Source organism: Colius striatus, chromosome 1, assembly GCF_028858725.1.
Source record: "Colius striatus isolate bColStr4 chromosome 1, bColStr4.1.hap1, whole genome shotgun sequence".
Taxonomy (NCBI): Eukaryota; Metazoa; Chordata; class Aves; order Coliiformes; family Coliidae; genus Colius; species Colius striatus.
The window spans coordinates 169,567,169-169,583,638 of NC_084759.1; the positions used below are offsets into that span (position 1 = coordinate 169,567,169).

The 16,470-nt window shown below is 35.1% G+C and overlaps 1 protein-coding gene across 3 annotated transcripts in view; it reads right to left on the reverse strand.

The window, feature by feature from the left end:
* CNOT2 (CCR4-NOT transcription complex subunit 2) overlaps window positions 1–16,470 on the reverse strand; it is an 89,901-nt gene that overhangs the window by 19,051 nt on the left and 54,380 nt on the right. For all 3 annotated transcript variants that reach the window (XM_062016370.1, XM_062016378.1, XM_062016385.1), the window contains 4 exons: window positions 8,072–8,138; window positions 4,641–4,788; window positions 3,828–4,010; window positions 949–1,028 (listed from right to left, as the gene is read on the reverse strand). In XM_062016370.1, coding sequence (XP_061872354.1) covers window positions 949–1,028; window positions 3,828–4,010; window positions 4,641–4,788; window positions 8,072–8,138 — 478 coding nt within the window. The remainder of the gene's footprint in view (window positions 1–948; window positions 1,029–3,827; window positions 4,011–4,640; window positions 4,789–8,071; window positions 8,139–16,470) is intronic.

Below are 16,470 nucleotides of genomic sequence, written 5' to 3' on the forward strand. Positions count from 1 at the left end.
TTTGAGGTTTGTTTTTAAACACAGATGGTCAACAGTAGTAACAAGATCGACTCATTCTGAATTAAAGGCTGCACTCATAAAATACAGTCAGACTGTCAAAAACACAATACTAGGATAGGTAGCCTGCTATAAAATTGAAGGGTGCTATCAGGAAGAAATTTGAGAGAAGTTAATACCCCATATTAGATGCAGCATCAAGGAGCTCTTTTAACTTTAGATAAGGTAAGATAAAGCTGAAGCAGTTGCAATGCCAATACAGTGCAAGTGACATAGGATTACTGTTTTTTTATTTGGAGCAGAAAATATTACAGATGGTGATGCCAGAGCTGCAGCTCTGTGAAGATGTCACAAGGTTCTAGGCGATCCCCAAACACTTTCATATTGTGACATCAACAGAACCTAAAGTGGCTTCATATACACAGCCACCTAGAGAAACATCAGCACAGACAAACCTAAGGCATTTACGCACAAGTATATTTTCCCCTCTCTAGCTCATTAAATTCAAGTGAAGAAGTAATTCCCACACAAAAATCATAACTGAAACAACTGATCAAGAGGATCACATTATAAACCGGCCATTCAATAGCAATTTGTGATTTCAAAAATTGCTTTCCCCCCCTCGATATAATGTTTTTGTAAAAAATATATGAATCTTTTCTTCTCTGATCCCTTTTTCAATTTCCTAAGCTATTTTGCCCTTCTAACTGACTAGGTATAATCTATAGTCACGTGATGTAGTTAAGTATTCTACAGAATACTTTGATTTTGTCTTCAGAAGTGTTAAAAAGCACTGTTACAAACAAGTAATAGTTTACTAGCACCGCTCTTGAAGTAGCATTTCTATGCAACAACTAAAAATGAGAACAAAGTATTTTCAATCATTTTTATTTAGTAAAAAACCCCCTCTCTACTGTACTTTATGATCAACATTAATCAGAGTAAACTCACCTGTTCCATTAAAAATGTTACTTGATAAGGAGTTATTCATTCCAAATGCCTGATTTCTGTTCATCCCGAATCCAGACATACTGTGAAAAAACATCCAGGAAGTCAGACAAAAGGGTATTCATACTTTGTGATTTCCAGTGGAATGTATTAAGGGGGGGGAAAAAAAAATCTCTATGACTTTTAAATTACTACAAGCTTAAGCAACACAGATTTGCCTAAACTCAGTTTTTCATTATTTTCCTTTCCTGAAAACTCTGAGAAGCAGCAGCAGTCACTGCTCAAACTAACTTGAATGACTTGCAAATAACTTTGTTTTTTAATAGTCACTGTGTCTTCAAACATCTGTCAACCATTAAGTTATGTCATTACTCAATTTCATACAGAAAAATGAAGCAGCAGTAACTGCAACAATGAAAAGTCAGACTGCAAACCCAGTCATTTGCAGGTGGGAAGCTGGATCACAGAAGTGATCAAGTTTGTCATGATTCATTTAAAAGCTGAACAGTTATGGTGTGCAGACATCACCATGTACATATGGCAGTACTATGAGCATGGCGATAGTCTCTGGCACTAAAGGATATCAGCTAATTTAAAGTTTCATATAGTCAGTCAAAAATGTTTGAAGACATCTAAATATCACACAGGACTACTGTGGTCAGAGAGACACCCTCATAAATGATCCGCTTCGTTCTGTGTGAGCTGGAGATGTTGAGAAGCCCAAAGGTAGGCCCCAGCTGAGTGAAACTCCAAATTTCTGTCCTGTGGGAAATCAAAACATTCATTTTCCCCCTGTAACAGGATGGAAGTTGATGTTTTAGAGGTTTCCATAAATAAAATGGTTGACATCTTCCTAGTGGAAATTTTACCTACACAGACTTTTTCCATAGTTACAAGTCTGAAGCATTTAATTCCAATTTGAAATAGCCCTAAATATTTCATTTTGGCTTGTGACATCAAGAAAATGAACAGGGAGCCAAGACTGGTCCTGTCCTGCTTTGCTTCCCCAAGGTGGTGTACTTGAGAGACATCCAGATCTTTGACAGGCATCTGAAGAAACATATTTCTGGTATCACTCTGTGAATTCTAGTCCTGGTGAGAGCACCAGCAGCAGACACCTTCATTTTAAGGACATGTAACAGTCTGATGACAGACAGTATTTCTCATGCAAGAATTTTTGGTTTGTTTGCTTTTAAAGTAATTAGAAATAACAATGTTAAGAATTTCAGTGACAAGAAAAGGATCAGGCCACAAGTTCATACTTCTCTACAATTACTTGTAATCTGGTTTAGCAACGTGACTGAGAAAGAAAAAGTGAAGTATTTTTTCAATGTTCAAAAACCTAAAAACTTTCATTGCTCCAACTGAGGTAACCATTCAGAAAATATTTCTTTGAAGCCACATAATTCATGCAACTAACAAGGAAAGACCTTTTTTTCCCAAATATAATTTCAAAATTGTGTTAAATATACCAATTATCAACTGGATACGTACTACTACTATACTTCTGTGGTCTTCAACTGTGGAATAAGAACTTGTTCAGTGATATTTCCTTCTCAACTTGTAAAAACTGTAGCTTCTTGAAAATGAAATACAGCAGGCAAACAGTAAAATATGAGGATTTTAATTCAAACACTCCTACACAAAGGGATTTCATTACCTACCCTACAGTTGAACAATATTTAAACATGCACTTTCTGTACACCTATCAATCTCAAAAATCATTGCCCTTTGCATGCAGACTTTTAAAGTGTATTACTATTTAAATATTTTGTGATGTATATTTCAAAAATACTTTTAAATTTAGTATTATTTTTTTAATTTATCATTGCCTTTATTTGCCGCCATACATCACGGGAAAGAAAATGCAAATTCTATGTAATCAGGCAAAACAGAAAGGCTTCTCATACTCCAAGAACACAAACTATTATTACCAAAATCTCCATTGCTGTGATGGAGAAAAGTGGTTTTATGCCTGTATCACTGTGAAACTACAGAACTAAATAGCCTGACCAAGTTTCAGATAAAACATTAGTTTTCCCCTTCGTTTATCCATTTTGTAGAAGACAAGATTGGGTTAGAGGTGACACCTGACTGCCACGTGTTGGTTTCTGTTCTCTCTAAGAGTAGGTCCTGTAAGGAAAGGCCTGAAGGGAGGAAAAAGGATGAATCTGGGAGCACAGAGATTGTGAGGTTGTGGAAAGAAGCTTGGAAAGCAGTCAGCTGTGTGAAGCTGACTACACAGATAAAATAACTAGAAACAGCACTTTTTACTACAAGTTTATCAGTATGAATTAGGCACAAAGACAACACCAAAACGCAGTCCAAGTCTAACGATTTATAATGTTAGAACTTTGCCCAGAGTTAGGAAAAAAAGGCAGAAATGAATGAGAAGCTTTGAGCATCCAAATGAGCTCAAAATCCTTAAGTGAACTGAAACCCACTGCTCTCCATATTATTTTTGAACTTAAAATCAGTAAAATACTAGGTCCTTACTGTGTCTGAAGCAGTTAACTATTCTTCCGGAATAGCTACTGTTTCTAAATTTTGCCTTACTTCTTCCCAAGTTTATAGATGAACACTCTTAAAATGAATTCATATTCCCAAAAATATATTTCAAAACCAAACTTGGTAACACGTGAGAAACGTCACAAATTTTAAAGAAGCAGCAGTAGAAATTCAATAGTCAGAAACAGAATTTAGCTTAAAGGCTTCAAAAAGCTTGTGTGAGGTTTAAAAGCAGCTTTGAAGTTTAGTGCCAGGAGATGAGAACACACGAAGCAGCTTTCAAGCTTTATTCTAATGGACAAAAATTAGATTTCCAGAGCAGCATTTAAGCATGTCCATGGCCGTACAGGGATGGCCCAATCAAACAGCCTTACCTGTTCACAGTAAAAGGTTGTCGAGAGGGTTGCTGCTTTGGCATACATATTATGCTTGGAGAGCTTCTGTTGGGGCTGCCTAACCCTGAACTGCTCATGCTGTTTGTCCTGCTGGGAATTCCAATGCCCTGACCAACCTGGGAGTGGTTCATCATATTCCTAGGATTCATAGGCAATATCCCCCTGAAAGAGAAAAACCATCCAAAGAGATGAATCTGTACAATAGTATTTGGTTACTCATTTAAATTACTAACATAGGATGGACTCTGAGCTGTTGCAACTTTGTTTGTGCTTAGCGTCAATCCAGCATGTTTGGATTACTCTCTATAATTAGTGTAGGTTTGGATTTCTTCAGAAATACCAGATGACCCATTACATACTAATCAGGTCCTTGGTCAGGTTTAGATAAATACTTAAGTATTATCCACATGAAAAGGTGTTACAGCTCTTCTTTTAATGAGCGTTCAGACCTGCTATCTTAATTTTCTTATATGGTATATGACATCCATACAAAAATTTTAACTGTACATTTACCAGAACAGTCAAAAACCATCCTCTTACATTCTGAAGCAGAATTTGCCAGCAATTTGTCCTTTACATACAAAAAAAAAAAAAAAAATCAAATACTGTCTTACAGTAAGTCTTACTGTTTTACAGTATTATTTCCCTAACACAGCCAGCGGTCTATAGAAACTACTTTTCCTCTTTTTTAATTAACCAGTCTGTAAAGTAGTTGAGGCAAAATATGCAGAACATTTTACAAGAGCTCTGCAGAAATACACAATCGCAGAAATATTGGCTATCAATAAATACCTGCTCGGAGATGGAGGCGTGTGAAGTGACATTGTTGGTACCCCTGTTGTTGGCGTTACGTGGCTCGGTAACTGAGTGCCTTGTGATAAGCTGCGATTTAACTGAGGGGTATTGTTGCTCATTCCCCTCATTGGAAGGCCTAGTGCACCTATTGAAAAAAAATTCAGAGGGGTGGAGATATAGAGCAATCAGGAACAGTCTTCTCCATCAGGTGTAGATGGAAACAATTTATGCTGACAACCTACAAAAACGTGTAAAGACTGAAGGAAAGTGCAGTGTAAACACTACGTCCTTTGCATAATTTAAGTCCAATTATCTCAAATTTAGTCCTATTTCTGTTAACCTTTAGAAAGGCTCTTTAAGGCATTGCTGTATTTGAGTCACTAACAAAATTTTCCTTTGAGAAACAAAAGGTTCCACTTTGACTTTTTTGATGAAGACAAAAAACTACAAATTATCTCCAAAAAGAGAGCATTTTGAGAAAATTAGTAACTGCTCCCAAGAAATACAATAATTTCTACTGAATGAACTGGTATATATTTGGCCAGTATCTAGAACTGATCAGTCTTGTTAAAAAATAAGGAAACCTTTAATAATAACAATAATAATAAAAGAGTTATGACTATTTATTTAACAATAACATTGCTTTTAAGACAACAAAAGCAAAGTTTTAGGCCAGTTCTCTCTAAAGTTTAAGTTGCTTCTTTCGATAACAGAACCTCAGTGTCCACGATTAAGTCAAGTTCAATCTTTTGAGAAAAGAGAGCAACCAGAATTTTAACTCTACTGCATTTAAAAATACATAGAAGATTTTTAACACTGTCATCAAAAGTATGTTCTACACAAACAACTGTGTGTGGCAGAATAAAGCAAGTGAGGTAAAAACCAAAGATTTTAACACAGAACAGCAAAAAATAACCAGTTGCTGCCCTGCCTCAAAACATCAAAAAACTTTTGAAGTTTCTCATCATTCTTACATCACTTTTCTGCGTTTATGAAATTTTGGAATGAAGTTCAAAGGCAAGAAAAATTTATTTACTGCAACACATCAATCTAAACAAAATTCGTGTATACAATTGAGAGCTATAAGTAATGGTCCCTTATTGCTTTGGCATAAGGTTACTGAGGTAGACTCACAGAACTCAAAACCTTATCTTGCAGACCAAACAAAAGAAAATGATGAATCAGCACCTTCTGATAGTACATCCCCCTTGCAGAAGAGCTGAATATGCCAGTACGTAACACGATGAAATACCAAGAATGCAAAGAATGGACATAGCATATGCTCAGGTTATTGTGAACAAGGTCTGAAGAAATCTCTCAGTCATTTAGCCCTCACAATTTAAGAGCTACTGTCTGTCCATGCCTACCCTACAATTTGCAACCCCGAATATTTGCAATAACACCCAAAGTTTTGCTAACACTTAAATTTATCTCTGTAGTTCAGATTAAAGAGGTAGTGTGACTGGCTATAAATAAGCCTCCTAAGGTTCGTTAAACTCTGATTATATCAAGATGTTAACTGTAAATATTTTGGCAATTTGCTGCATCAGAATAATTTCAATGAGCATAAATAAATGTTACATATAATATTTAATGCTGATTAACAATTAAGTGGAATTTTAAAAGTTAAATGCTAAAAAAAAATATAGATACACTTCCAAATTAGACACAGTACACTGAAAAACACAATTGCAATACTTGGGTTAATTTTGTGCAAGCATTTCTCTCAGCAAAGCCAGTTTTACACTGATGGTTATTTCTGGTTGTTGGCTTTCTTTAAACTAGAATTTTTAATGAGTAGGGCTCTTATAGTCAAGTAGAATCATATTTTTGTGGCTAGCAAGTAGGAGAAGTTGAAATATCCATGTAAGAAAAAAAGCTTTTTTTTCCTATGCTTCCTTTTTCCACTTTTTAAACTGAGACAATAGATCTATGCATAGGCTATACTGGAGGCTGATCAATGAAGTGACCAATTTCCCACCTAACAAACTATAAGTTACATTAACTCTATAACATGACATTTTGCTTAATGACAGACAGCTACTGATCTAAAAGCACATAGGCTTTATCAGTCTTGCTTTTTGTAAAAATATTTTCATCAAAATCACTGACTTCAACACCGAAGTTTCCTTACTCCTTTTCTGAATGTGTGGTAGAAACTAAACACTGGTAATATTTACTTAATAGTTTTTAGCCATGTATGCCTTCACATTAGAGAGATTATATCCTAGGCACCACAAAAAACTGAATGAACAACAAAGCTGATGAAAAAAAATAACCTTAAAAACAAACAGATAAGCAACTGTGATAAACAGAATGAATAACTACTTCAGGGTCTTTATACAATTACATCTGAAAGGTTCAATAGTGCCACACTCAGGACTCAAAAAGTCAAGAGCCAACCACGATTCTCAGATTGGCCAGAACTGCTCATACAAATTGCAGCAGCACAATCAAATGTCAGTTTATATTCCATGGTCACTTATCAACAGCCACTGAAATAGTAAAAAATAAACAAAATAACTCTGTTTTAAGCTATTTGAAGAAAGCCGAAAGAATTTGTGAAGGCCATGCATCTAGCAAAGCTTTTAGTTCAACCAGATAAAAAAGTCCAGACTCTATAAAGTACTCTGAAGACACTTAAGAATCCAAGTCAGATGCACTTGGAAGGAAAATGGCAAACATTGAAAAGCATAAGGCGATAAAAACAAACGATGTTCACAAAACCATTTTACTTGTGTAACTGTAACTCAGATACTATGAGTTACTTTCTGAATGTCCCTCTCAGCTACAAGGAGGATCAGTTCTCAATGCTGACCCTCAAGTGAGGTGGCTAGCATTAGACAACATGACTGCTGCTCTACAGGTCTTCTATTCCAACAGTATACACTGGACTGGTAAATACAGCAAAAATTCTTCAATGTTATGGGAAAGAAGAAAAACAGTGATGCAGAAGGCAATAATTTTACTGGTATAGGTCTTTCCCAAATGCGAGTTGCCAAGTATGTATACAGGATTTAATTTGCTCCTGTAGAGCATGAAATATCAGTTATAATTTAAGGTATAATTTCTTTCTATTCCTTACATGTTTTTCTGAACTAGGTTCATTTTGGCCCAGCTCACTTTCCTTAGTTTTTTTCTTCAGAGTCACAGTTCAATCACAGATATTCTTTAGAGGATGATTGTATTTGGATATTTAAGAGCTATACAGTGCCAATATATGACGCTTCACATACTAAACACTGCAAAAATGCATATTATGCAAAGCAAAAAAAAATCTTAAAAAATAATCACACAAATAAGGAGACATATATTTTTTTTACAATCACCAGAAAAGAAAGCCATATGCAAGTTTTCTACCCAAAGAACATGAAACTAGAACATATTTAGCATAAAATAAATATGTGATCAATAAAAAGGATTCTTACTTTGTTGCCCGTATAAACTTGCCCCAAACTGAGACAGCTGACCTGATGCTGATGGTGATGCCAGCATCTAAAATGTAAGAAGAATAAAAGGTTATTAAACACAAAGATATTTTGCTATCTTGCTCTGAAAGTTTACAGCAGTATATTGTAATACAACCAAATTGGCAACTGAAAACTCCTTTTAAGCCACCAAAAGCTTTAGAAATTCCCCAAAATATCTGTATGGTAATTTCCATATGTTATATATCAATAAAAATCTATGACTTTACATGTACAAAAATGGATTTTCTTTTACTTATGACAAATAGTAGAGGAAAAAGATCAAAAAGCTTTTAATTTTTCTACCCTTGTAGCTAAGACAACCATCTTTACTGAAGCAGGAATAATCAGTTACTTAAATCAGACTTAGGGTTAAATTCTTCCCCTGCAAAGCGTGCATCCTACAAGCAGATCAACCCCTGTTCAATATAAAAAGAGAAAGTACAAAGTTTCCTATTCTCAGTTAAAATAGCAGAAGGTGGGAAATGAGTGACAAGTGAGCAGCAGGTATGTACAAATACACATGAACTTCAGGTAAGATTCCAATACAATGTACTGCCCTAAGAGCTAGCTTCATGCTTGTATACACCATGCAAATAGGCAAGATGTACAAATGTTGAACTTAGCTTTTCCTGCTCTATTACGCCCACTGTAGCGACATTCCATAGTACCAAATATTACCATTAAAATCTTCTTGGCTGGCTTTCAGACATCATACAAGAAATCTGATACAGTAGAGAGATTCTCAGGAAGAGTAAGATCTCAAAAAAAAAAAAATCATGAGCTATGAAGAAAGAATGAGATTTGAGTTTGCATACTCCAAAAAGAAGGCAATGAAGGCAGGGGAATGACACCAGACTTCCAGGCATTGCAAGCATTTATGCTACCGCATAAATAAAGGACTAACAAATCTGAGGAACAGATTTAGGTTAAACGCAGGGAGGAAAAAAAAGCCCTTTGCAATCTTAAGGACAGTTAAGCACTGGAACATCCATTCCTGGATGTTTTTAAAGAACAGATTATACATTCCACATTTGGTGTAGCTGACTGTCCCTTGGAGCAAGAAGAGGTCTTAGCTGACCTAATCCATCCAGCTCACAACAGAATATGCCACTCATACTTACCAATCGGTGGGCAAATGTCTGCTTGCTTAGTGAATTAGTCTGGACTTGGATTGCATTTTAGAATGGTTTCAAGGGAAGGAATGTCTGGAGTCTTACACATAAGGGGAACTCATCTTTTTCAACTTGAGAGTAAAGAATTCAAAGCAAAATAACTTTTACTGTGACAAATTGCAAAATGTTTCATTGACTGAATCTAGACACGTAAAACTCAAACAAACCTTATACTGAATCTGCTAGTTGTCTATACTAGGGCCAAATCTAGATAGTAGAAATGAGAAAGAACATATACAGGGTAGACATCAAATATCAAAAGTAGCATTCATGTCTGTAAATCACCAAGTATTTATGATTTTTTGAATACATACAACAGCTGTAAGCAAAACAAAAAACATGGTTCTGAGAGCCTAACATAATATTCTGTATGCATATCTAACTTAAGTTAGCTATGACTAGAACACGTGGACTGGTTGCTTGTGAGTGCAACATGTTTGGTGCACTTCTGAAGTACCTCTTCCAGCCTATTTTGATCCAGAAAGAACCAAATTCACCCACACTAAAACTGCTCTGCAACATCAACCAAAGCATGCTGAACTGGGAACACTTGGGAGACAAACTTCAAAAGCACACTCTCCACCCAAACTAGCAAACTGATGTTTGTTAAACATTGATAAAACAAACTGATATAGCAGTTTTAAGAAGGAAAGAACAAAGTAAAATGTTGAGATTAAAAAAAGTGATTCAAGTTTAACAAGTTGGAACATGCTGCAAGATGTGGCAAGTTTTAGTTCCATGGGGAAAAAAAACCAAAAGAGAGAGAAGTTCTGAGACACCTTAGAAACAATGACTGGGGGATACAAGCAACAGAAAAATCCCAAACCAACCACTGAATTGGAACTAGAAGTCCAAAAGTACTACTAGCTTTGCGACAGCTAAGCAAAACAGTTAAGTCAAAAAGAAGATCCCATAAGGACAGCTACTCAGGGCATTCAAAAATTGCTGTGATGGCACGTAGTTTAATAAGCAGATAATACAAATCTCAGTATAAAAATTTATAATGTTAACTTGAATTTGAAAAAACAAAATCATTAGAGAAAAAAAAGTCATAGACCTAAGAGGTACTAGATTACCTGAAAAAGAATCCCACCTCTTCTACAATGAGTACTACTTGATTTTTAAAATGAAGTTAAAAGAAATGGCAAATAATATTTAATGAACACCGTTTACTAGAAATTGGATTTTATTTTGAAATGCTGCAAAGTAGGTCACATGTACTGTGTCACTTACTTTTAGATGAAAAGTTAATTGTGAAATGACTTGTAGAGAAACCTTTATAGAAAACTTTAACAACTAAAGTAATAACATACTCAGAACATCAAAAGATAAGTCTCAAGAAGAAATAAATAAGAATTTATGTGGATCTGTTCCAGGCTGATTAGATGCAACATTTCTCAGATCTCATGGGGAAGAAATATGCTGTAGAGGTATTTAATTCTTTCTCTAGTTTGTTTTGTAATATGCCAAAAAAACCTCCCCAGTATTAAACAAGTTTTCCATCATAGATAAGTAAGGAGTAGTTTAAAATTTTGTCTTCTTTTCTATTAGTTCCATATCATTTAAGACAACAACAAAACAATTAAATTAGCCAGAATCTTAAGCTATGCTACCAGGACCTTTATTTCAATTCGCAACCTCTGAGTCACTATTATAGTCTACTCAAACTTGGTCTACCACAGATAACGAAGACCCAAGATGAATGTTATTTGTAATACTGAGAACATTGCTACTATACAAAATACCGCAACTCTTTCCAAGAGTGTACTTGCAACAGTGGCTGAAAGTCACTTTTGAATTTCTTTTAGTCTACAACCTCTAAATGTCATTATCACTTTAATAAAAACTAAAGCAGTATAACCCTTAAGGTGACTAAAGCCTCTTCCAGTTGATATGATCTTTTAAGCTTTACCTAATTATGCTAATACTTTAGGAAAAAATGCTCAGAATTATACCCGTAAAAATCTTTGAAAAGCAAAACATACCAGGTGATTGAGATAATGTCAACGAACAGCATATTCTAGCAATATGTATAAAATACCAACTTTTTAAAACAAATGACTAATCTTTGATTCAGTCAAGGAAATTGTTACCTGAGCTTCTGATACCAATAGCTTTTGCTGCACACATACAAAATACCCTCCAGTCTTCAAACTTTGGCCTTTAGTTGCCAGTAGTTAACAGCTACAAACCCCAGTTGCATAATGGCACAGGATTCTGCTTCTATTCCAATGTTGTATAACTGAACTAGACAGATATTTTCAGTTGTCATTCCGTGTACATTTTGTCAGGAGATGGAAACCTAGGACTTTCATCTCCCATAGGGTAAGAACACAACTGAGCAAACAAGACCTTGTGTAACATGAAGCACACTGAGGACCACCATTCAGTATTGGCAGACCAAAGGACTGAGTTGATGCTAGTCAACTAAGATGTGAACATCAGTTTATTCACTACTCTGATGACCCAAGCAGATAGACTGATTTTTCTGGACTAGTTCACACCAGTATTAGTGAGCTGTAATGTGCTATCAGGCAACTTCCTACCCCTAGCAATGAATGATATTTTACTGTAACTGCTTTTGTTAAGTCTTGGTGGGTTTACTGCAGTAAGTTTATTTAGAAGTGTCAACCAACTGAAAAATGCAAACAAACCAGCACCAGCAGTTGCTAAAATTTTCCAGAAGCGGAAAAAAACTGTTGCATTTTACAGCCATCTCAGGAGACTGATGAACACAGGCTGCAGCTGAGGGAGGTGGCGAGAGGAAGGTTTTTGCCTCCCTCTGTACTGCAGCATCCTGCCTCTTCCAAACTAACCCCCAACACATCTCTGTCACCAGAACTGCCATGGTTGCACACCTCAGCACAGTGGCATCAAGAAAAATCCCAGTAATGCAACACTTCTGTGAAGGTTGCTACATTAGGCAGTTATAGCCTAAAGTTGCTTTCTTAAGCACAAGGCAAGTTGAAGTTAAAATACAACAATCCAGCACCATAATGTCAACTCCTAAAACCAAAACATGTTAGAATAAACAAATAAAGTCTGTAAATAGTATCTAGCCTGCTAAATGATGGGTTTCTCACAGGTGCAAACATTAGCATCACTTTTTATTTGCAGTGCTTTATTTCTAGTATCTGCCATCTGTGCTGCACTATTTAACAATAAAACAGCTGACCCACAGCCTCGAAAGAAGAAAGTGTCATACTAACAGAAAAATTAATTAAAAAGAAAACCAACAAGTAAGATTTTTGTATTCTTTCTTCTTTTAGCATTATTATGAGTACTTGTATAGATTACAAATCACTTCTTAATATAGTGCTCACAAAATTCCCACATAACAAGAAAATGTTTCCAAATCTCCAAATCAGAGATCAATGAAGAAATTCTGAAAGCCTTGTAACTGTAGAGTATTATTTGCAAGTGAAAATTGTTACTGATACAAGTTATTTGTGAATTATAAGCTCAAATACAATATTGAAAAAGAAATGCAATTTTATTCAATATTTTGGCTTTATCATTTACAGATGTTGTCTTCTGGCTCCAGTGGCACTTGGGAAGTGTAAGGAGGTAGGACTATATTGTTGGCAGCAGTATCTCAAGATCTTAAAGGAAGATGTTGCCTTTGAATGACAATGACATTATTAACATGAGGTTAATATCGCTATTAAAGTAAAACCCTAAAATCAAATTCTTTCAAGTGTAGAGACATCCAGTTTCATGGTATTAATGAGTCAAAAGATTACTGAAAACTTATTGAAAGCTACTACAAACAGTGACATAAGAAATTAAGAACTAGGACAACAAAGTAAATGTTTTATTTCCATTAAATTACCAGCTGCATATGAAAACCTAAAAAACCACACCAAAACTATCCACATATTGAGCACACAAATCATCAATACTACAGTAAAGTATGTTCAGTGAATTGAATCATTGTGTAAGAATTCATAACCTTCTTCTAGAAAAGTCAGATGATTTTATGCATGGAATTAATCTGGTCCAAGGAACCACTTTAAATCGTAAAGCTGACATAAATGAACAGTATATAACAGTTTTTGTAAGTGGAGATGAAGTAAAACACAGCTTCTACATTAAGTACAGAAATAACACCAGTCATTTACTACAAAAAAATCTAAATACAAACTCATAGTGAAGTATGTGTTACACTCATCAACAGTGAAATTAATTTCTTTGTGACAATTTCAAATTGTAAATGATATGAAATAACTTTGTATCAAAGTTACAAAGTTCTTGCAAATTATGTGAGAGTATAAAAACCTATTTTCCTTGCTAATTAAAATTAATTTCTCATATATTATTTTACTTAATAAGCCCCTCCAGATACTAACTTACAGGTAACATGGTAAAAGGCCACATTTTGCATTTAAACATTTGCTCTTTCTTCATATTGTCTAACTTAATCATGAAAACGCAAGCTACAAGTAGAATGACAATAGACTCTGAAAGGGTGTACAGCATTAAAACCCAAAATCTTACTCAATTTGTTTCTAATATCATCCCCTGCAAGTCCTTCCAACTGTTTTCATTAATGGCACTGCAATTTAAATTCATTTAAAGTTTAGGGGTTTTGATTTTTTTGCTTTTTAAAAAAAATCCCAACCCATATTATGTACTCTCTAAATTATGCAAAGAATATTTAATCACACTCTGGGAAGGTAAAAAGCAACACTGTTTGTTGCTCTGCAACTCACATTTAAAAAAAAAATAGCTTAAGCCATGTGTTTCACAAAGCATGTGAGGTAACCCAATCCGCTATTCAGTCAAACATACAAGTATGTTTACATGCAGCATAATACATATAAAAACATTCATTTGCCATTTATAGTTACAGACATGAATCTATTTTCTTCCCAAAATAACTTTTTTCCCCTCCACAAATGGATCAAAACTATCCAGACAATGACAAGTTATGTTAAGGTAAAGTAGTTCTATTCTACTAGCCAGCACAGCACAAATGCTCCAACTACCCCTGATGCCAGAGGGTTCCATGGGAATTCTCATATACTTAAAACTTCATGTGCGGCATCTGAAGTTAAGTTATGACTAAGCTAACAAACTCTCATGCAATGACTAAGTCAGATATCAAGCAAGATGCCTTGGGAAACAAGTTACCATAGGTTTCCTTAGAATGCTAAATAATAGCATTACAAAGTCAACAATCCAGCTGGAATAATATGGTGTTCAGCAACGCTAAAGCTCAAGCTGTCTCCAGATGACTGATTAAACCTTTCCACACTTAGTTTCTGAAACTTAGTAAGATTTTAGATCTCTGTCTCCATGGTAAGATAAGTCTTGGTTCATGGTTTTCTCTCTTGTAAAAGTACTACCTCTTTAAACATAGTAAAGGTTCTATAAATTACTTGAATGGAAGTTCAGAGTAAAAGGCTGTGAAAACAGCTTCTGACCACCTCTTTGGTGTATCACCACCACTGTAAATACCACAACACAAACTCACTGATGTCTGCCTTCATGTAACTGTCTCATGACATGAACAACTGAATTTTATCAATCACAGATATGCTACCACATCAGGATCAAGGATACCTCTGGAAAGCAGGTTCCCAGAATCAAGAACCTATTTTGCTAAATATCCAAATCTGAGGACCTCCTACTTCAGGAAAATTAGTGCCAGAGAACCCAATTAATACTTGCAATGAGCCAAATCTAACCAATCTGCAGGCTACGTCTTACTTGTCCCGATTGTTAAAATATACTTGATTACACAGGAAGCCACATTTTAGAAGAACTGAGCTGCAGAAGAACATCTGGTCTCAATTGTAAAAGTCTAAAATTAGTTAAAACATTAAGAATTTTCAGAGAGGAAAATAAGCTTAGCAATCTAATCCATTAGAAATGTAAATCAGATAATACTATGTTACTGTGAACATTTTATCATTTGTTGAGCAATTGGGAGAGAAAATGGACAATTAAGTACCAGGTCAAGAAATAGAGAAAGCAATTTAAAAAAAAAAAAATCTCCTTAACTTTCCGTATAATTTGGGCATGTCTTTGTTAGAGGCATGTCTGTCTACTGTCAGATTTACAACAGAAAATGCCCCAATCTTATATTCTCACACAGGCATCTTCACTGGATTAAGCTAGACTAGTCAAACTTTGTAGAGCACTTCTTACATTCTCATACATGAGAAATCAAAGTTCAGACTGAACAGGTTGCATCTTTTCTCAAAGCTCATTGTCATTCTTTTTTCTCATTTGAAAACAGAAGATTCAAAACCTATGTGAAGGCTTTTGAGTTACTATTTTCTACGACTGTCATAAACAAAAGTACATGTACCTGTGTCCTCAAAATTATGTTCCTGAGTGCACGGACAGTTCCATTAAATTAGTGAAATTAGTCACAAATAAGCTGTTATTATTTTGTGGTCAAATTGTGCATCTTGATATCAATTTAAGTTGCAGAACCATATTTGTTTCCAGTAAAATCTTACACCGCTTTCTTGTTCTATTTTCTGAAAAAAAATAACTAATTTCTTTGCCAAAGGATTATTGAGCTGACCCTAGGTGCAGCAGAATTCATAGACGGAATATTCATGGAGATACCCTGTTCCACTTCCCTACTTAGCACAGTGAAGTTTGTGATGCCTCAAGGCAAAGCCACTCATTTACTAAAAAGAAAGCATTGGCTGACTTCAGTAAGACCTAATCTCATCTAAGAAACCATAATTTTGTGCCTAAAACAATAGACCCAAACAGCATTCGTATGATTTTGAAAGCACTTGCGCACGAGTAATATGCAGCATTACCATTTCAATTACAATATCAGTCCTGACTGTCTAGACCCGTAATCCCTAACAAAAAATCAGCTAAGAAAGCTTTCAGTTTTTAAGCTACATTTGAGGCTATGAAATAAAAATAACACATCCTTAACTGTTTGTTGCTACTTCTTTCAACTTATAAAAAGTTTTCAAAATTTAAGACAAGACTTGAGAAGCCTTAGTTCACCACACCTTCATGTAAAGGAAATTCTTTTAAAATTGAAATTAGCCAAAGCAACAAGTCACAGGAATACTGCATCAGTAAGCCCTATGAAAATTGTTTAGTAAAAGGTAGATTTTTTTTCTCACATCTTTTTCAGAGATGTTCCAAATTCTTTTTTCCCCGTTAGTGAGTGAAGAACTATTTCCTAACATAATCTGAAAAAAG